The sequence below is a fragment of the Odontesthes bonariensis genome, chromosome 7 (assembly GCF_027942865.1).
Source record: "Odontesthes bonariensis isolate fOdoBon6 chromosome 7, fOdoBon6.hap1, whole genome shotgun sequence".
NCBI classification, from domain to species: Eukaryota; Metazoa; Chordata; class Actinopteri; order Atheriniformes; family Atherinopsidae; genus Odontesthes; species Odontesthes bonariensis.
In genome coordinates, this window is record NC_134512.1 from 9,879,856 (window position 1) to 9,902,677 (window position 22,822).

Here is a 22,822-nt window from a genome sequence, read left to right on the forward strand (position 1 = left end):
TGACACAAGCAGTCTTTTTCTGTATCATATCAAAGATGAGATTAAGTCATTGCCGGGGAAACAAATAACTCCATTTAGAAGAAGGTGACATATGCAAGTTTAGCTCTGTGACTTGTTATGAAATGATCAGTATGGAAGGAATCAACGGCGGAGATTTTCTCATTGTTTTTCTGGTGCTTTAAAATCTAAACTGTCTAGTTTTAAAGCAATCCTATGTAACATTTCTACCTTAAAATAACAGCTTGAAAAAAATTGTGCGGCTAGAATGAGTTTTAATATTACGATTGGCCTGTCTCCTATGCCCTTCGGGGGTCTGAGTTGGAAAAACTGCGCTATGTAACTTTGCTGGAGCGGCCCGGGAGCTGAGTGGAAGTACTTCGACTTGCTTTCTGGCACACCTACCGCAAAAACAAATAGACCCCTCTCACACTCCCAGGTACATTTGATTACTCTTACAGCTTGCACCTTCTGACTCCTCGCCGGTTCGTCAACAAACGTGAAACGTGAAAGCGATTCTATACGACAGTGTAACCGTACATTACCTCCAAGCCTGTAGGGGGAGCTCCATAGTGGGCTTTTTGAGAAGTTACATTGTATTGCTTTAAGCTTCAAGATAATAGTTTTAAAAAGTAGTTTTTATCATAATGAGTAAACAAGTCTTCATGTGAAAAATGACCATTTTAGAATTTTTTCGCAAAGCTCACTATAAACCTTTGGTATCTATTCAGAAACAATTATGTATACTTTTAAACATTTGTTCATGTACGTATATATGAAATGCATCCTATTATTCATGTATGTCTTCAAATAGTTATTTATTACCTGCATTATGAACTCTGTTGGGGACACAATGTTTCTGAGTCAGAGGAAACTTTGGTATTTTCAGAATGTGACTCACGTGTCTCTTGTGGTCTTTAACATACACAGAGCTGAGACATGAGTAAAGATGATGGCAATGTAATAACTAATTAAAAGCAACACGCGTGTACTTAAAAAAACAACACAGTTAAGAGCAGAGTAAGTATAGACATGAAAGAGTGAGTGTAGACATAAAAATGAAATGCTTATTTTAAGAGCTTATTTATCGAAACACAACCTGAGTTTACAATGTTTGTATGATCCAGTGTTTCCCAACGCTGGTCCTCAAGGCCCACAGTCCTGCATGTTTTCCATGTTTCCCTGATTCAAATGAATGGGTCTTCATCAGCCTTCTGTGGAGCTTAAAGAGCAGAAGAGCTGACCCATTTATTTGAATCACGCGTTGGAGCAAGGACACATGGAAAACATGCCGAGTTGTGTGCCTTGACTACCAGTGTTGGGAAACACTGGCATAATCATCCGGGACACTAGATAAAGCGAAAATCTGCAAACTGTATTTTTATTTCTTTTCAAACAGACGTGTGTGTCTGATCTACCTTCCTGCACTATGAGCACAATTCCATACGATAGAGGAATGAAACTTAAAGTACGTGATTGTATCTGTTTATATATGTGCTGTGTGGTTGTGTGGTGCAATCTTTTCCGTTGTTTTGCTGTCTCAGTGTTACATTATCATGTCTAGAAATTTCCATTATCTTGGTAAACCCGATTAGCTTCCCTCCTATAGATAGTCTGGGGCATGCATGTGCAGCCCGTCAAGCTTTCTAAAACTAATCAATGAGAAATTGATCCCAACTGTTAAAGTTTTACTTGTAAGTCAAATGGATTCTTTACAGCATTCATCACAAGATGTTTAAAACAATGCTTTTCATTTGGCTGGGAAATAGCAGAATGGGATACAATGGCAGTGATATAGTAGAATATACAAGTCTTTAGAGTCAATAGAAAAATATGGATTATTATCTGATGTTCCAAATATTATGTCAGTGAACAGAGTAAGACCCTTTTGAAGTCTTCTCAAATGATACCAAAACTCATTTTAAGGTGGAATAAATGTTTTTCCATTTTTCATTTCCATTTTTGCAAAAAACATTTGAAGTAAAAAACAATCTTTTTTTTCTTATCTGTACTTCAACATTTGCAACACATTACTCTGTACAACACTTCCAGCTCTTTCAGTGGCTGATCACAGGTTGCCGTTAACCCAATGTGATAATGGAAAAGTCACAGATATGCATTTAGAATGCAACACAGCCCCTGTGACTTTGTGTGATCATGAGCCTGTGTGTCACAGTTGGATGAAAAAACTGATTATGAAGAGGTTGGAGTTTGACTGAGAAAACAAGACAGATATGAAACAAGAAAGAGGTGTTTCATATTTCTTCCCAATTTGGCTTTGCTTGGCAGTGAGCCATAAATATTATGGTTTCTATCCCATATGCACATGGAGAACAGCTAAATGATTCTGGGTCTCTACAGCTATCATTTAGTGTATTGAAGGGATACTGGCTTTTGCTACCTGATATGTGATGGTGTCCTTATACACTACACAGAGTCACATGCATACAGAGCAGACCTTATGATATCTCAGGGCTGCTACAGTCTTACATGTGAGCTCAATTTCCTTGAACTATTTTGTTTGGTGCACCCCCCCCATAGTACATAGGTTGGTTTGTCTGTGATTTTGGTCCACACTGCTTTATAAAAGGCTGACGTGAAATTTGGCACATTAAAGGTCCCCAGACAGTAGAGCCTTTTTACCTTGATAATGCCTCTGAGTAAGCAAGAGCTGCACATTTATGGTTTAGAATGAGAGGTCTTGACAACGTTTTAATGGCCAACTATGAAGCATATTGTAGACATTATAACCCTTTAGGGGATACATGGCATTTTACAGCTTCATTTAGGTGATTTTTCTCAGAGAACCATAATCTGGTATTGGTTTTCTACATTTAGCTGGTCTTGAAATTAAATAGAATATAGAATTTTAGAATACAATTTTGTAAAAAGAGGCCTATTCAAATGCCAGAAAATCAAAAATTGCACCGAGATAAGGATGCCAACAGTGTGAATGTGAGTTTCTTCTGCTACACTATGAACTCCTTCTTGACCATGTTAATTCAGAAGATGTGGGCTGCTATAAAACCTTTCCTTTTGACTAATAATGTAATTTAAACTAATGTCATTTGGGGAAAACAGAGCTGTACGATAAATTGGGAAATGACGTTAAGATTTGCTGAACTTTAACCGGCAGACTATCAATAACAGCTTTGTACTTCGTGCTAGTTTGCCAACATGTGGTAGTCATGGAGGTTTGTGCCCTAAAAACAAATATTTGTTGTTAAAATTAGAAGGAAAACAGACTGGAAAGTGGGAAGACTTTTCATCCCACTAACCAAATGTCAAGTAACAGTTACGGAAACAACAAACCACAACTGTAAAGGATCTCCTTAATTATATTCATGCTGTCTCAGTCTCCCCTTTAAAGTTGAAAAAACAAGTGAATCCTTCAACCTTACATAATAATCAATGAAGTAAAAAAAAAAACACTGGACATTTTGTGAAATAAACATCAGCATGAAAGCACTATCAAACTCTTTGATTGTCTTCCCCATGGCCTTTTTCTCATAAATCATATTCATTCATTATATTCATTATTTAACTCCACATTTCTCCTTCGAGCTCATCTCTCAGTTTGTGAACCACAGGCCTGAATGATCTTGTTATAAGATTAAAATGTAGCAAAGAGACTGTGTTTAAGAGGGAAACAGAGAGAGTGTATCTGACCTGCTAAATGCTGGTTGGTCAGCTGCTGTTGCTGTTGTAATTCGGTTCACATGAGCAGCTGGTTGGACCTATTTCAATCAACAAGAGCTGCAGTCCCATGTCTGAAATCTGCTTTTTCATACCACGCTGTTCACCCCACCCGCACTTCCACCTCCCAGCTCTGTCAGATGCTCCAGTCTAGTCTTCTGTCTGTGTACCTCCCCTTCACTAATGTTTTTTTTCCTGTTTTTTTTCATTTTTTGTATTCTGTTTTGTTACAAAACTCAGTATACGTTAATCCGAGCCAATAGGCTGAAGCTGATATGACTCCAGAAAAAGAAAGTAATGGACTTGACAACTATGCCTTTGCAGTGAGTAACTTTTACTTAATTTCTATGAGCTAATGTTTTAAACATCTAACTCCGAAGCTGAAAGTAGGTTATTTGAACAAGTTGACTGACAATCACACTGAAACATTCCTACCTGTGAATCTGGATAATGATTTGTTTTAACCTTGAAATAAGACACTGAAAATATCTTGAGTATAAGTGAATTATTTTACTTTTTCTGTTTCTTCATGAAACTTAGTTAATATCACTGTATCATCTAGATGTTATGTGTAGTCTAGATGTTACTGCAAAGAAGAGCACATACAGTAGTGTGATGCACATACATGAATGTTCTTGTTTGCCTTCTTGCTCATCCATGCTTTAAATCACATTATTGAAAAGACAAGCGTCATGCTGTTTGGTGAGACAAACAGAAGCAGAAGTAGCTTTTTTTCTCAGGGTGAAACTGATTATATTTGCCTAGAAGATTTCACCAAAAAAGCAGCTTTACTTTTACAAATGTTGCCTTTTTCAAAGCTTTTACTTCCTTACTGCTCTGTAATCTTAGATTTGAATAAATTAGATTAATTTAATTGGTTGCTTGGATTTGATAGGAAAGCTTGTGGCACTAAGGGGTTGTTGCTGTAATGTTCGGAGTTTCTATCTAAACATCAGATCTGCAGATCCACTACACTTGTATGTCTTTTAATGACCTCTTCCTGCCTCTCTGCCTCATATATCAAAGCTGGAGGGACGCTTCTGTGATCTAACTGACACAGGGGAAGATCTGGACTCTTCTGTTGATGAGGACTGTAATAAACTTGCATATTGTGTAACAGATGTACCTCCCTGGTACCTCTGCATCCTTCTGGGTACTCAGGTATGCCAGCCAAACAGTTATCAGGCCATGTTTGACATAGTCTTAAAGTATTTCTTCATTAGGAACTTATGTATCATGTTTTATTATGTAACATAAAAATGTAAACAGTGACAGTGTCACATGGAAGCTTCAGTTTCACATTTCCTTCATGATTGGTGAGATCTGATCATATTTACTGAGTCAAGACTATGAATCTTATTTCAGAAACAGTCAACACACTTTAATTTCAGATCATCTGCATCTTCAACCAAAGATTAGTTTATAATTAGATGATGCTACCTTGTATCTGAGCATGTAAAAGGCATGCGTACATCAAATTTAGATTAAATTAATTTAATATTTTCTCATCTTTGCTCCTTAGCACTGTTTGACGGCTTTTGGGGGTATCATTGCCATCCCTCTGATCCTGTCCCAAGGGTTGTGTCTGCAACATGACGGCCTCACACAAAGCCACCTCATCAGCACAATTTTCTTTGTTTCTGGTGTCTGCACTCTGTTGCAAGTTACCTTTGGCATTAGGTAAGGAAGAAAGGGAAAATCTAGTTAATGAATAAGTAGTAGTTTGTTGCTAAATGTTGTATTGTTGGATGCTACATTGGTAAGATAAGAGATGGTATATCTCTTTCTAATGGCAAGATGATGGGAGAGTCTCTGACACACTCTGACAAGTAATCCAGCAGTGCAGCAGTGTGCATTCAAGTGGAATTAAACATGCAGCCCTCTCTTATTAAACAAGTAGAGCAGATCATCCCAACAGCTTTCTGTCTTAACCATTTGAAAACTGTGATGTCTGCTAAAATGGAGTATATATGGTGAACAGTTGAATGTTTTACTGGATTCATGCACAGCTTCTGTTATTACTGGGGAGAAGTTCCATTAAGCAGCTTTAGTTTTTGCATTAAGATGCTTTAATGTTTTTGTTGTGCACTCTGCCTTGATGCAGTCAAGATAATTTGTGATCAGTGGTGTTCACTCAATACAGGAAAAAAAGAAAAAGAAAAAGTATCCCACTTTCACAACAAAAAGCTAAATTAAAGCCTACACAAATGTCATCAGTGAGTGGTGACACGTGGACATAATAATTCATCTGATGTAATGGGTGATTTTGTTTTGGGACGCTACAAACTTAAACTGTCTTTTCCAGCACTGAACTGTGCAAGTTCACTGACTGAATATCAGTGTCGCAGTTGGATTAGCTGAGGAATTTCCATCTTATTATGTTTGGAATCTTGCTCACTCTAAATCCACATTCTATTGGCTTAGCACCACTGTTGCTTTCTTGTCTTTTTCCAAATACCTGGGAATCGGCTGGCAGAAAAAAAACAAATACATTTGGCAACATTATGTTCCAGTCAAACCAAAACTAAACCTTCATTTTTTTTCTGTTACATTGTAATCTTTCAAAAAACATTTACTGCTTACATGCCTATATTTTTCCCATGAGCTTTTCTTAAACATACTTGTTTTAAGCTACTTCAGTAACTTACTCCGAGATACTGATTTGCATGCTTCACTGGGAAGTTTAACTTCAGTCTAATCTGAATTGTTGATAGCAAGTGAGCAACATAAAGACTCTCATTAGCAGTTTATTACTTTAACTAATTTAACTTCTAGCCTGCATGTCTAATAAGAGAGCCACTCTCTATCTTCACATGATTTTAATGAGTCAGTTTCTCATGGAAAAGAAATAGAGACTCTTTACAACTCTTTCTTACCTACTTATCTTCACAATGAAATATCCTAAATATATATTTATAATATCTGATATCATCACATCGAGATCTCTCTACTAAGAGCCCTAACAGCGGTCTTGCTTTACTTGTCTCCTGATTTTTCTGCAATTTATTTTTCTAGGTTGCCCATTCTCCAAGGAGGTACATTCACATTGTTGGCTCCCTCCATGGCAATGTTATCCATGCCGGAGTGGACATGTCCCGCTTGGACTCAAAACGCCAGCTCTGTAAACACCTCCTCCCCAGAGTTCATTGAAGTTTGGCAGAGTCGAATGAGAGCTGTAAGTAAACTGTGACCATTTAGCTTTTTGAAACACTGATTATTTACAACTGGGAAAGGATGTCAGTCACAAGACTCCATGGGCTTGCCCTTTCAACCTCTAAGTTTAACACTCACAGACACTAAAGAGTTTCAGGACTGAACATAGAAATTACATTAACATCTCTATCAATCCTGGCACCTGTGCTGTGGCAAGGGCATCATTCCAACTCAAGCACAAATGCAGCCATTGTTTGATCTCAGTTTAGTGAAAATATTACGTGCTCGGTTGATCACGTCATGCTCCAGCATATTAAAAAATCAGAGATGTTGTTGTGGTATCCAAGGTTTACGAAAGGGTGTACAAGAGTTAAATCCATATATATACTAAATGCAAGATGAATCCTTAGTACTGTGGTAAATCTCTGTAAATAAATAAAGTGACAAAGTGAGTGTATGATACAAATCTGGAAAGTGCAAACTTATTGATTTGTGAATAAAATGTTTTTTTAAAAGGATTCCTACACCATTTGATTGTTTTGATTGTTGCTGGTGGAACTATGTATTGGTTTATTGAGAAATGAATCCAACATGTCTTCCTCTGAAGACCCACAAACACATGCAGTAAAGCTAGAGAATTTAAGGAAATGTAGGTTTAATTAAGAAACCGTTTAAGTCCGATGTCACTGTGTCCAAAAGAGTCATTTCTTTTCTTTAGTATTTGAAATGTAATTTTTTTTTTGTTAAATCTTTGTAAAAGTCAAATTCTTATGTTCATGTGTCTATCTTTAGCTGCAGGGCTCCATTATCGTGGGCTCACTGTTCCAGGTGTTTGTTGGTTTCTCGGGCCTCATCGGCCTCTTTATGCGCTTCATTGGACCTCTCACTATTGCTCCCACTATTGCTCTCATTGGACTGTCGCTGTTTGACTCAGCTGGTAGTAGTGCTGGCAACCACTGGGGCATCTCTTCAATGTAGGTACAAAAGAGTCAAGTACAAGAGTTTTTGATTGGGTTTTGGCAAAAAAAGAAAGGGGTTCATGGATTTTAAAACATTTGTTTAATTTATTGTGAATCTGTATCCTGTATTACATTCAAGTTTCTTGGAAAATATCAATAGCCTGGTCTGTGTTATAAAATCAGTCTTTAGTCTTAATCTCCAGGAGAGGAAAGCCCATTACAGATTTTCTGCTTAAGAACCTGCATACTTGCTCTACTTCCTATTTAACAATATGAATTTTTGACTGATCTTTCCCACTCAGGACCACAGTGCTGATCATCCTGTTCTCACAGTATCTCCGTCACGTCGCTGTGCCCTTTCCCACATACAGCAAGGATAGAAAGCTCCACACCTCTCAAGTCTACATCTTTCAGATTCTCCCTGTATGTAGTAAATGTGTTGGTCCTATTTTAAATGTTACGCTGAGTCTAAAGACCAATGGAAAAGACAAAAAATGTGATTTTATCTACCTGTATGTATCCTTAGGTCCTACTAGGCATCACGTTATCGTGGCTTATCTGTTACATTTTGACGGCCTACGATGTTCTTCCTGCTGAACCAGACCAGTATGGTTACCTTGCACGCACCGATCTAAAGGGACACGTTATAAGCCAAGCTCCCTGGTTAACTTTCCCCTACCCAGGTAAGATTCAATGCTACCATCTTGAAACTAAATGTGATTTTCTTTTATAACATTGACAATAATTCCCATGAAATCATGAGAAGCGGCAATGTTTTTATGTATTAAATAAAGCATGACGTCAACCTTTCAAGAGTTTCTATTCTACAGATCTCATTATCTTTATAACAAAGGAGCATGTCACTCAGTGCGATGATTTGTTTTTTTTGGATATTCTTAAAGAACTTTTGACAAATAAGCTTGATAAGTCCTTTGATACATGGCCTGTGCTTGTTAGTAGCACTGGTTCATTGTTTGATTTTCTCTTGGAATTGAATACAGAAAATTCCAGGTTACCATTTGGGGACTCTGTAATAGCATGCTGCTACTTATACATATGGCACAATTGTCTCTTTCCTTTTGTTTATAACCAAAATTAGGACAATGGGGATTGCCGACTGTGAGCCTGGCAGGAGTGGTTGGCATCTTGGCTGGTGTGATTTCCTCTATGATAGAATCTGTTGGAGATTATCATGCTTGTGCAAGGTTATCTGGAGCTCCACCCCCACCTAAACATGCCATCAACAGAGGTATTGGCATTGAGGGACTAGGCTGTCTGCTGGCTGGAGCCTGGGGTACAGGAAATGGAACCACTTCATACAGCGAGAATGTTGGAGCCCTTGGTATTACAAAGGTGAGTTGACCCTTCAAATTTAGGCCAAAGGTTGTTGACACTATTTCAAAAGGGTGTTTATGTGATACTAAGCGCACTCATGAGAAAAAAAGTTGATAATGGGCTCCAAAATGGTGCCAGCGCAGTTAAGATAATTCTTTTGTAGATGTGCAAAAATCTTTAAGGTTTTTTGGTATATTTATGCATATTTATCATGGAGAATTTGTGCTGCTGGCTCCACCTCCAAGTTCTCACAGAAAAGAAAGCTAATATAAAACAAGTCCACAACTCTGTCTTGGTGGCGACATGAAGTTCTTTGTTAGGGTAGATACAAAAATAAGCCTATTATGGCAGACACACTGAATCCCTAATCCAATTAAAAAAGAAATAAGTAGATAAATAATTTTAAAAAACCTGCAATATTTCATGTTTGGGTGGGAGGGATTGAGGTGGAATAGATTAAATGTAACATTTTTAACCACAAAACCAGCTTAAGTGGAAAACTTTGTTCCATTCCAGACTAATTTATTTAATTTAGTTATTTGTTACTTTTCTTTTTCTTTCCTCTGTTTATGGCAAGATTTAGTTGTTTAGGTACAGACTCAGAAAACACTTGGTTAGAGTTAGGAAAATATCCGATGCAAAAATATTCAGCCACAATACATATAATCTAGAAATTTTCCAGCCAAAAAATCCTGGTATCACTTCATCCTCCAAGTGCAGCTTTTTGAGCAAGGAGCAGCATTTTGAAAGTTTGCATATTATACCAAACTGTGATCTTTTCCTAACCCCTAGCCAAGTACTTTTAACTTTTTATTTTAGACCAAAAGTAGTAGATATATGAGATTTTTTTTACACATGGTTATATTCACTTATTGAAGATGATTAACTTCTTTTCAAACAACTTGGAAGAGAATATGTATAATCTTTTGCAGGTTGGCAGTCGCATGGTGATTGTGGCAAGTGGAGTGTTTATGGTTGCGATGGGTATACTTGGTAAAGTGGGTGCCATATTTACCACCATACCTTCCCCTGTGATGGGAGGCATGTTCATGGTTATGTTTGGTGTCATATGTGCAGCAGGAGTGTCTAATCTGCAGGTACACGCACTCTTAAATCTCAAGCATTTTGACACAATTGCATTTTCTTTTTCTAAAAAAACTATATGCAGTGTTCTTTTCTTTATGGTCACATTTTCAGTACACCGATATGAATTCATCCCGAAACATCTTCATTTTTGGATTCTCCATGTTCTCTGGTCTTGTCATACCCAACTGGATACTGAAGAACCCCAAAGCTATTGCTACAGGTGCATGAATAAAATGACTATCTAACCTTTATTTTTCAAGATGAAAACTATCATCTTATCAATCAGTGATTTAAACAGAGATTAAACTGTTTACATTACACTGTGTCCAGGCGTAGTAGAAGTTGACCAGATGCTGCAGGTACTACTGACAACCAGTATGTTTGTAGGAGGTTTCTTTGGCTTCATACTGGACAACACTATTCCAGGTAGTTTTACATGTTATTAAATAAGTTTCAGAGAATTTAGAACAGAAGTCACATTGTTTCCACTCATTTAAACTCAGTTGCACCCTACAGACACACAAGTGTAAGACTTTATAATGTAAAGCATTATGTACGAGAGTGATTTGTTTTCTCTTTAAAAAAAAAAAAAAATGTACACAGGAACCAAGCAGGAGCGAGGCATCTTGGCCTGGAACAAAGCTCACGAGGATGACTCCAGTAACACACTGGAGAGTGGAGAAGTCTACAGCCTTCCATTTGGAATCAGCTCTTACTTATCCTCCTCCTGGGTCCAGTACATACCTTTCTGCCCTCCTGGTATGACCAACTCCCTGGAGCCTAAACAGCCTCTGGGAAATCCAGAGCCTTCACAGATCATTATTGGAGTTGGTCTGTGAGTGATGTTTTCACTCCAGTATGCCATCTTGTTGATTTTTCAAAAACAATACCATCAAAGGCAGCTCAGTTATGTAATATCTCAAAGGCATTGTACTGTAACAACATGGTGCAAATTATCTTAAATAATTGTCGGGAGGAAAATTTGCAAATAACATCTTGCAGCAATAAGTTAGCTTCCACTTTCCATCTTTTGTGCTAATAAATTGATGTTACACTGTTGCTATAATCTAGAGTTGCTGTCAAATAGTGGGGGAAAAAAAACTATAATAAAAATAACATGCTGTGCCTTTTCTAAACAATTTTTTTTAACCTCACAAGAAGAGGTCATGTTGTTAAGAAAGATGTATGTAGTGCACCTAACACCAAGTTTCAATTATGAAATCATAGTTGATATGGCTTCACTAAACTACAGCTTTCTAAACATGGACCCACTGAAACATGTCTTACAACACAATAGAATGGGTTCTAATTCATGTTGTTTCATGTAGGCTATGGATATGGATAGTGTTAGAATATTTACTTTCAGCAAAGGTTGAAGCTGAAAGAAAAAAAAACACAGATGATAGGACACAGAATTCAGATATCCAAACATTGTTGCCTCATGGAGATCAGTTGCTAATGCCAGCCCATCAATAACAATAATTGGACAATTTGGGCAATATGGGCATATTAAACAGGATCTACAAATTTAATACTGTAAATAACATTCTTACATGTTGAATTAAAACCGTCCTCTGGCAAAAAAAAAAGTCTCATATCTCTATTTATTTATTCATTGATTTATCTATATAATTTATTTCCGTCAATAATCAAATACATTGGTTTGTTTGTCCTAATATCACTTCTGATGGGTAGCATGTTATCTCATTTTGTAAAGGTTGATGTATCCCGTGCTACATAACACAAAAGAATGAAATGAAGAACTGTCACATTCATTTCACTCTTTGACAAAACTTTTTAACCAAAACCACTTTTCAGCCACTATGTATGTTTTCACTGGTTTAAAATTAGATGTTTTCTTGCTTTTTTGAGCTCATTGGGCTTAGAATTGACCACATTCTGGCAAACAGTGCAGAAAAGAAACACATTGCAAGGAAATACATTATGTTCAATGTCATATTTAACTTATGTATCCAATGTACATTTTATGTATATACAGGATGTCACAGTTGAGTTAACGTTTGTTGTTACATTCTAGATTGCAGTGATTTCTCCAATTTCTAATCATGTGCACTTTTTCTGAAGATAGTTTGTTTATTTTTTCTCAAGAAGCATAATTTCTTCATTCTACAAATCAGGATTACTGGCTCATATAAATGGATATTAAAGGGGAAAAAAAAAAAACAACAAAAAAAGTATTAAACTCCAAATAAAGCAAGACCAATGTTGACTCAGTCTGTTAGTGTTAGATCATTTTTGATGGCTTTGTATAATCCAACAAAGGTTTGTGCCCACGCTTCTCTTTGTTCAGTAGTCGAATTGGCCATCTGCTGGGTAGTGTATACCAAAGTCAACAGTGTACGCTCAAAATCATCCTGATGCAGGTGACCATTATAATTTGAAAGATCAGTTATGAGCCTAAATATGTTTGTTAGCTTCTTGGGAATAATCTCCTCACAGATCACGTCCAGATTTCTTGTCTTTGGGAGTGAAGACAGTTCAGGGTCTTCAACTGAAAATTCTCCGTTGGGCTCGAAATGTATGCCTGTCATCAGGATCTATTTGAAGAACAAAAGGCAACAGAAGAAATCTAAGAATCCATTCTCAGTGAACATTTGCATTTGTCCGTGAACAACACTTTTTTTCCCCGTTTTACCTCAAATAACAGATGGGCATCACTGAAGGAGTTGTGGAAAGTTGGATTCAGCTCAGTTGTCAATCCTCTTCTTACTCTGCTTGCAGCTGGAAAGAGTGCTTTTGAGTAAAGAAAGCAAGACATTAAGAATTAGGGGTAGTAGGAAAGCAAAAGTAGTTTAATTACCTAAACTTTCCTTTTTAAGTTTCTTTACATGTGTTTGTGTTTGGATTTGCTGTGGACCCAAAGGGCACATTCAACCTGTTAAGCTGTAAATCAATCTATGTGAAAAATAAAAAAAACACACTTTGTTGAGTACACTGCAGGTTGTCTGTTCTTTTTTTGGCAGATGTGAGATATCAGCTGATCGTGCTGACAGTAAGACATTCTGCACTTATTCTATGATATGCTTATTCTTTGCATTTCAAACTTTGTGATCTCTGACCTGACAGACAAATCTTACCTGCTGACAATAAACCTCAAAGGCTGAAGGAGAATCAAAGGCGGAGTAACATATGGAACATGAAACAGGCTCCAGATGATCTCAGAATGATTCACAAAGCCTTAGAATTTCATCTGAACTTTAACAGTATTCCTGAAATTCATTACTTTGAAACAGGATATAACAACAACAAATGTGCAGTCACATTATGCTCTCTGGCAACAACCTTTCCTCAGACTTTTTTATGATTTGAACAAAAACGGAACGGTGGCTTCGCCTTGCATATGAGTAATCTTGCTCAGTTAAGTATTGCATGAATGCTAATGAACCACACATGACAAGTACAGCTCAGGCTGATGGACATTTGAAGTATTTGGCTGTGAACCATCACCAGCTTCAGGAGCAACATTAAAAAAAAAAAACATATTGTGAAAAAACTTATTAACTTGATCCAAAATCTCTGCCATTATGACATTTCACAGAAAATACACAATAGAGTATGGTTACACGGTAGAACATGCAAAGTCGTAGGATCTGTCAAGCACAATCAATATGAGCTTTATCCTGTTTACATTCTAAAGGGGTGAGATCTCTGCCAGCAGGCACCGGATGAAAAGTGGGGTACACAAGTCACCAGTCAATCCAAATGCTAGTTCAAGGATTACCAGAAAATGAAAGTCAAATGTTCCGTGTTAGAGAGAGAAATCCATCCAACATTTGTTGAAATGTTTTAGTCGGACCGCCATGCTGCTAGGCGCACAGTTAAGTTACAGATAAAAGACCTTAGGGAGAGACAAAGGAAATTCAGAAGGAGATTTAGACTTCTGGTTTCACTGTGTCTCATAACTCAAATATTTTTAAACAAGTTGTTTCACAAATATGCGTACAGAATTATTTCACGTTTTGCATGGATTGATGGACAAGTTATGGTATTACTTGACTGATTCAAAGCAGAACAGTTAAAATGGAAAAAAATTATGCCGGATAAAAACCGTCTGATTAGGTAACAAAGTTTTCTTATCCCACGCTAAACATCTGAATATCGGCAACAGTTTTATAGTTCATAAGCTATGGCACAATGAAGGTCATAAGCTTTCATGGTACCATTACATCGTAGCTGGACTGCTTTAAATGTTTGGCAGATGCAGCTAGCAGTGAAAAGTTCTTATTTAGAAAACATAGCTGAAGTTAGAAATAATGCAACATCTCATCATTAAACTGCACACAGAACTCATATGCTTACCTACTGACCACACAAGAAAGAATGTCACACTCATCATTCAAGCTTTTCATTAAGATTAATTGTTCTTCACGTCTTGAATTTCATTCTTGAATTTTTACCTGCTTTCAGTGAAGTTTCCACAATCAAAACCAGATATTTTAGCTGTCCCACTGCACTCATCTCAGATTTTACATGATTTCTTTGCATCTCATTTATATTCTTTAAAAAAAGCGTTTAAATGAAAAACACTTCATATCATATGAAATTTCACACAATTAAGTAAAAGAAAATATCTGTAACAAGCTGGTCTGAACATCTTATCAGGATCTTTTTCTTTTTACTTTGAAAAAGTTCCCTCAAAGACTGGTTAAATCCTCAGCCTGTTTTGTCCTATCAGGAGAAGATGACACCCAAACCCTTATGTATGTATATATATGAGAATAAAACTGACATGTGCTGGAAGATATTCAACCTACAAATGAACAATTGTTTTATTGCTAAGCTGAAGAACAAGATTCAATGGACTACTTGTCCATGAAAAGAAAGGATGTGTATAATGTATTATGTGTTTCTGCATTAAATTGCTGAGCTGAACTGTAAGTCATACCTTTAGTTTGGCATCGTAAAACACTGGTCTTGACGCAAAAGAAGAAAAGTCCAGCTATCACCATCCTCCAAGAAAGCATTGTGGCCCAGTCACTTAAAATGTTGGCTGTCTGTAACTTAGGCTGGACAGAGGTCCAAAGTCTGTCTACTGTGTTGTATTAGCTCTCAGCGTGCTCTGGTTGTCTTTGTCTCCTACCTTTATAGAGCATCTGCAGGCTCACTTTACACCATACTTTCTTCATCACTGGTGTTCTCTGTTTCTCTCTCCCTGCCGTCTGCATCTGATTTCTCACATGCTCTGTCTTCCTGCCACTCCAGCAGTGTTTTAATGTGTTCATCTGGTTGTCATCAGGCTCAGACACTCATTTTTACACCAATCTTATGCCCTCACCCTTCACAAGTATATTGAAATCACATTATGGTCTGTTGTTTATTTAGAAATATCTTCATCATTGAAGGAGTAGGTTATTTTGGCCTTGTACCATTTATTTAATGCTGCTCTTCAGTTCCACTTATTCCTTATTTCACTTGAGTTTAGTTGCAAGTGACAAAACGTAAAATATTTCACAATACATAGTAATTATGGGAACTGTATTTATTTACTTAAATAGGCACGAGTTAGCTGTTTTTCTAGAAACATCAATGTCCCTCTGGTTGTAGCATATGTGATTGTGTCATGATCAGTCATATCGTGAGTGTCTATCAAAAGAGAAGATGTGGAAAGTTTACACTCAATGAACATGGATCTGTAAGTGGTTATGTCTAACGATACAATGTATGTAACCTAAGCTCCGGATTAAAAACATATGCCAATACCACAAAGAAAGACTTTGTTCAATGTCTACTACTTAACAGAGGTAAAACCACATACAATAACTTTTTTTGTTTTAAACTATTTCAGTGTGAATTCATTCCATGTGGACATTAAAACTGATGCCAATGTGTGAGTCCATCACGCAGTTCTATTTTCTCAAGGTAAATCTCATCAGATGTGTTGCAGTGGCAGAATAATGCTGTACTAGAATGCAGACTGCGCTGAAACTGGCAAGAGAGCTGTGGCCTGTGAAACCACCAAGAATTACAGCTCAAGAACTTTAAATAACATTCTTTTAATAAGTAAATTAAACAAAAATATTATTCTTGGCTGTTCTTTTACCCCAAATCATTTCCTTTCTTATATTGGTGCTCTAAGTGAGTGACTCAAAGGTGGATAAAGGTGAGCATTCTGTGTTTACAGAAACAGTAAAATCCTACTTAAATTCTTCCTATCAAATAGCAAGTCGGTAGTTGTTAAGAAAATGAAAATGAAGTCAAAAGTCCAGGACATGCCTGTGGACACTGCAGAGAGAAGGAACTTGTCCAATAGCTCTGACTGACATTTGTTTTTTTCTTTTCTCATTTGTTCGATTCATCACCCACGGACATGGTGATGCACGATGCTGCTTGCCCATATTATATTTCAAATTATCCTAGAAATATTTATCTGAAGAGAACAAAATCTGGCTGCACTTTCCTAAGTGCAGCTTTGACAATCATAGACAAGTGTGGGAATGCCACACTCTATATTCTGAAACAATGATGATTACATTTCAGAAAAATGAGCTTTATTTATTGCTGTCTCCTGAATCCACTTTACTCCGAGAATATACTGTACTTTCTGACTCTTCATGACTATTATCATGTCTACATTTAGTTAATAGAATATCATGATTGAACTTAACGTTCTGACTATTGCATGCAAGGTGGAACTAATGTTAATTACCTACCTTGTATGCAGGATTCAAGTAAACTGTAAAATGCTGCTTGCATTTGATGACTCAGGATTGTAAATTCAACATTTTCAATAGCTTTTCCAGTATAGCATGACTACATTGTGTTTGTTCTGAAGTGCTGAATGGTTTTGCAGAATTATCATTTTTACAATGTCTCATTACAAAAGTAAAACATTTAAAGGTATCTTATGATACATAAAAGGTCTGAGTGAGTCCTTTTTCAAGGCAGATAATTTACTTATTAGTTACACCTGTGTATCCCAAACACAGGTGTAACTAATCATGGCTGCATTCCATTTCATGTGCAAGTCCACGCTGGCCCCTGTATTGTATATGTTGGCTTACATACATTAAAAGGGAATAACACCATCAGTCAATGTTATTAGTGACATCTGTGCTGGAACAATGTTTGTTATGAGAAAGAGAAAAATGACCACAGAGATCACATTTGTCCCACAGTACAAGACAAAATAAACAGCAAAAAGACACATGTGTTTTTACTTTAGATGTTTACCAACATAGATAACAAAAGATAAAAACATACAATTTGTATGGACTTAGTCGACTTGCAAGCTTATAATTTAGCAGAATTTTAGGTTGAGTCAAAATTTCTTTAATATTGTAGAAATGACTCAAAAGCTGCTTCATGGACAGACATGGGCCATTCATTGGTTATTTCCTCATTAATTAAAAGGGCAAAATTTCTGGATTCCAAGCGTGGTAGTGAACCCACGTGTGGTCAAAGAAGCTTTCAATGCAAGTGAAACAAATCATACTTAAGTTGCATCAGAGAGCAGAATCATTGGCTGTGATAATATCAAATGTTTGAATCATTCTGGGAAGAACATTGGTGAGCTTAGCAGCATAACGTCCAAGGGTGACAAATGATCAAAGACAACCAAAGGGGTATCCATAGTCAAGATAAACCTCCTCAATACAACTAGCTAAGGGTGAAGTGCTCTTCTGTTGGTAGGCATATCATTGTCTACTGTAAGTCTGCCATAAAGAGAATGTTTCATGACAGGAAATGCAGAGGGTTCACCACAAGGTGAATACCATTCATAAACCTCAAGAAAAGGAAAGGCCAAAGATCGTCTTTGAAACTCAGATCAACTGAAGTCAGAATGTATGTAAGAAAAATGGAAAAAAGAAATGGAAAAGTCTTGAACTGTTTCATGAGCCAAACCATTCAACACTGTTTATAAAACAGATGGAGTGAGTATGACAGCATTGGAACGCTTGACGAAAAAAAGCACTGGACCAGAGATATCTATAAAATATGTGAAAACATATCAATTTGAAATTGTATATATTGAATAAAGTATATATTGTCTGCTCAGTCTGAGACAAATTCAGCAAAGTTTATTGAATGGAGCTTCACAATACAGATGGACCCACACACTCAAAACCGAGATTTTGAAGATAGATATTCTATCATAGCTAATCGAGGTACCAAATTCTAATCTGATTGAGCTGCACTTAACTTGATGGAAATGATGAAAAATTGAGACAAAATGAAACACAAGCATCTGAAGACAGTAAGAGCATATGGGGTAGACTCTGGGCAGGTCGCCAGACAATCACAGGGCCACACAGTCAAACAATCATGCACATCACACACACTCTAGAAAGAATTTCTGTTCACAAATGAACCTAACATGCATGTTTTTGGACAGCAGGAGGAGGCAGAGTACCCAGAAAGAAACCAAGGGGAGAAGATGCAAAATCCACACAGAAAGGCAAATGAAATAATGAATACATGAATGAATGGAAAAACAGGATATATCAATTTTTGCATTTCAGGACTGCTACACATTGCAACATACGTTGGGGCAATTTAGGGCTGGTACAGAGACGAAATTTTTTTAATTTCAGATATGTGATACTAACATCTGATTGCAATCATAATTTACAAAAAGCAGCAGCCTTTGAGTGGCGGAGGATCACTAGCTGGTCAACTCGTGTATGAGAAAAACATTTAACTGTTTGAAACAATGTTCCCCAAAGAAAGATTGGACAGGATTTGAATATTTATCTGACTAGAGTGCATAATATTAAACTATTGAAACAGTGTGGAGAGATTTCATCAAGGGCAAGGGAGTAACCCTATAGGATAACCATGATCCCCCAGGCTGAAGCGTATCAAATATGGTCATTAATCAGGAGCTGGCAACGGACTATTGTGGGAAGCCCTTGTCAACCAGTGCAATACAGTCATATTCACAACTACCACTTAAAACTTTACAGGGCTAAAATAAACACTTATGATAATCTCGTCCAGAGGTGGTGTCGCTTATCTGGGATGGACCATCATGTAGTGGAAACATGTGTTGTGGTCAGACCAATCAATATTCCAGATCTTCTTTTCTTTTTTTGGAAGAAATGGAAGCCATGTGCTATGGTCCAAAGATGAAAAGGGCTATCAGATTGTTATCAGCCAGGCTTTGTGATGGCATGGGGTTGTATAAGTGCTCTTCACAAAATTTGTTCATATGGCCGTGACGACAAAAAGAATGTAGAAAAATTCATTGAGATTTTACTGCTTTGCAGCTGTGATAGAAGAGGGTACCTGTTCCCGATGGAGAATATCTGGAGAATTTTAGGATGTAAAATGCACCGACGACCCTGACCTTGTACACCTTCATAGGTGTTTGAAGGAGGAATGAGACAAAATACCAATAACTTGGCATCATCAATGCCAGAACAATGCCAGAAAACAGATTTGACTAAAACGAGTTATTCCACATGTGAAATAAAAGAATAAACGTTAACAGTGTCATGACAGCCCATAAAAAATGTTAGCTGTAATAACCAAATTATTCCACTAGGTGTTAGCATTTATACATACAGAAACTAGTGTTTGCTACCCCACTTTGACACCCAAGTAGAATATTTAGCTGAGTTTCTCCATGCAGTAGGACAAAATGTCCGACTTTTGTTTCTTAATTGATTATTTGAATTAGAAAATGTGGCTGCAAGCTACTTTGTGATTTCCCTTTTGAGTCAGGAAAGCTTTGAGTTTTGAGCATATCTCTGAATCTGAAGCTTTTGCACTGGTGAACTATTGTAAGAATTACACCTTAACCCATCAGCATTTTCTCAGCCTTTGATGATACTGCAGACATGATCCAAATACCCCGGGAAGTCACCACTTCACAGCCTGGTACTGCATTCACTCCAGCTTTTTCACAGACCATCTGTCATTGGTACACTTGTACTGTATGCTGCATGCTGCTGTCTTCAGGCCAAACCGATTTTATGATCCATTCAGCCTCTCTTCTGTTTTTAACGTGATAGCCTGCCTCATCATTTTTGACTTTTAGAACATTCTCCCTGACCAGAACTTTTGCTGGGCTAGCTACTCATCACCCCTCATTCAAACTAAATATCTGTCTGTTCTTAACTGACACATAGCAGAGTCACGACCGTAATTAGCAGCATGGAAAAGTAAAAAATCTCTGCAAAATGCAGTAGAAACAAAACTTTCTGAGACAGTCTACATCCAAATTGCAACCAAAAATAGCATTGTGGTAACTGAAGAGATGTGGATTCCGGAGTGGAAACAATGACCATATTTTGACAAATGTGCTGTGTTCTTGCATTTTGGATTTGAAACAAATATCCACCCACATAAAGACATGAGCCAGCAGCTGCATAGTCTCAAAGTGATAGAAATAAATCTTGTATTTACCATAGCATTTTTCTTTGGGTTTTAAGGACAAAGGTCAAGTATAAACCTTGGCAAAAAATAATCTAAGCATTTCTTTGCTTGGAAAATTACCTATGATTGAAACTTTGTACTTTGAATAATGTGCACATATCAAACTAACAAAAAATATGAAAATCATTCATTGCATTTAGATTTCAGCTTGTCTTTTGAATACATGCTTGTCTATATGCCATGATTCCAAAATAAGAGTTAAAAGTCAGGAACAGATTATAAAATAGATAAATTCAAATATCCAAATAAGTTAGAAATGTACACTGGACCATTGTGCGTCAATTAGAATAATTCTGATTCACTGTTTGCCGTTTTATTTACAAACGTTTTTGCTGTATTAAACTTCTGATTTTCCTCACATGAATCCAATAAAACATCTTTTTATGTACTGTGTACTGTACAAAACGATTATTAAATTACCCAAATGTGGGCAATTTGATGTTGATAGCTTTAACCTTCAAAAAGTGTAAAGAAAATGACTAAGTAAATCCTCAAAAAAAACAACTTTTGTATCTAGTTTCTAATTTCTTTCTAAACCTTTCATTGAAAGATTTATGAATGCTCAGCTTACTAAAGCTGCTTCGGCGTCTGAACCATAGAGCCATCCTTTCTGAATCCTTCTCTTATCTTTGATGACAAAAAATGAGCTGTATGAAGTGGAAGGGCCTTGCACACCCCCCTTACTGCTCACATTCAATTCTTTTCTTTTGGATTTACGTGGTATATGTCTGTACTTTTATTAGGATATACTTGTCCTGGCAAACCTAAGTAGATAGCTTAAATTTTATTTATGTAAATCCCATTTATGTAAAGCATCTCCTTTTTTTGTCTCCATCTTGACATTGGAGATCTACAGCTAAAATCCCCTCTATAAGATCTGAAAAATATCGTAGAGATGCATCAACATCTCTGAAACAGTCATGTAAAATCACATAGAACATGCTTAATCTATATTTTTTAGTTTTTAAGTTTACAACTTTCCTCCCTTTGAATGAAGTCTGGTTTCACCCTTCTACTAGTTAAGCTGTAGAAATGGCTCAATAATCTAAGCAATTGACCGTTTGGCTCTGCCTCTGGCCGTACACTCTTGGAGTTCAAGGCCATTGCCTCAGTTGTAACTGCAGGTCCATGCTGAGAGCTGGGAACTGGATCTGGATCTGAATCTACTGGGAAGCTGAAAATGATTATTTTAATGTTTCCTTTAATCTTTTAGTGCCCATTAAAAAAAGAAGAAAAAGGAGGAAAAACATGAGCAATAGATATAGCGGAAAGTAAATATTGAAGTAAGTAGGTCTCCTCTGGTCTGCCACTTTCTGTTTCTCTTGGTATTTGTACAGCAATGTGTTGTCTCATCTCTCCAGAAGCTTTATTCAAATCATTTAAATAATCTCTCTTTTACTACCACCTGTGGGTTGACATTGTTGGCTTTCGATAGGAAACTGTAAGAAACAGCTTGGTCTCATTACATGGCATATATTTAACATGCCATGTCATGTTGTGCGTCATTAACCTAACCAAATCCAACTGGCAAGTCATTTGAGCTTAGAATACACACAAAATGATACACAAAAGACTTTTTTTTCCCCATGCAATGACAGCAAGTGTCAACAAACATCTAATATAGTTATTTCACTTCATACATTAATGGTTCAAAGATGATGTATCTCAATAATTTAGAGGATCTTATAACTTGTCATGTTGTATCATCATGAGACTGGTAAGAACACTCGACAGATAAACATTGCTATGGGCATTGTCTTACTTAAGAACTATTCTTTGTGTTTCATGGTAATTACTGAATGTCAGCACAGAGTTAACTTATTTGCAGACAACTGCAGAAACTGTGGGAACCGAAATGATGTGTAACTCAGTTTTAAAAATGTTATCTCAAAACCACTTACTGTCATCCGACTGTAATTTGTGTGTTTAAGTTGATTTCCATTAAATGGTAAATGGAAGTAATCCTCTGTGCAAATATCTATTATTCGGTCATCTGCTGGCTGTGCTAGCTTCGCTTTGTCTTATTTTACTATTTTACGATGAGGAAGTCCAACTGACCTTAGGGTTTAGTCTGACTTTGGGCTGTCAAAAAATAAGGCTTATTTTGCTGATGTGGTGTCTTTTTCCTTAATTCTTACAACAATAAATACATTTAATTTAAACCTGTTGAAAAAAGATGAAAAAAAACCCCAGTGAGA

The 22,822-nt window shown here is 36.8% G+C and overlaps 2 protein-coding genes across 2 annotated transcripts; one reads left to right on the forward strand and one right to left on the reverse strand.

The window, feature by feature from the left end:
- Positions 1–3,968: 3,968 nt before the first annotated feature.
- Positions 3,969–11,065, forward strand: slc23a4 (solute carrier family 23 member 4). Its single transcript, XM_075470912.1, has 12 exons — positions 3,969–4,016; positions 4,720–4,854; positions 5,216–5,373; positions 6,709–6,868; positions 7,639–7,820; positions 8,108–8,228; positions 8,332–8,488; positions 8,905–9,158; positions 10,073–10,237; positions 10,338–10,446; positions 10,557–10,652; positions 10,830–11,065. The coding sequence occupies exons 1-12, from the start codon at positions 3,969–3,971 to the stop codon at positions 11,063–11,065; spliced, it is 1,821 nt and encodes a 606-aa protein (XP_075327027.1).
- A 1,392-nt stretch (positions 11,066–12,457) lies between these two features.
- On the reverse strand, positions 12,458–15,211 carry LOC142384619 (protein FAM180A-like). The gene is made up of 3 exons (XM_075470913.1): positions 15,133–15,211; positions 12,883–12,980; positions 12,458–12,784 (listed from the first exon to the last, which is right to left on the reverse strand). The coding sequence occupies exons 1-3, from the start codon at positions 15,209–15,211 to the stop codon at positions 12,458–12,460; spliced, it is 504 nt and encodes a 167-aa protein (XP_075327028.1).
- Positions 15,212–22,822: the final 7,611 nt, after the last annotated feature.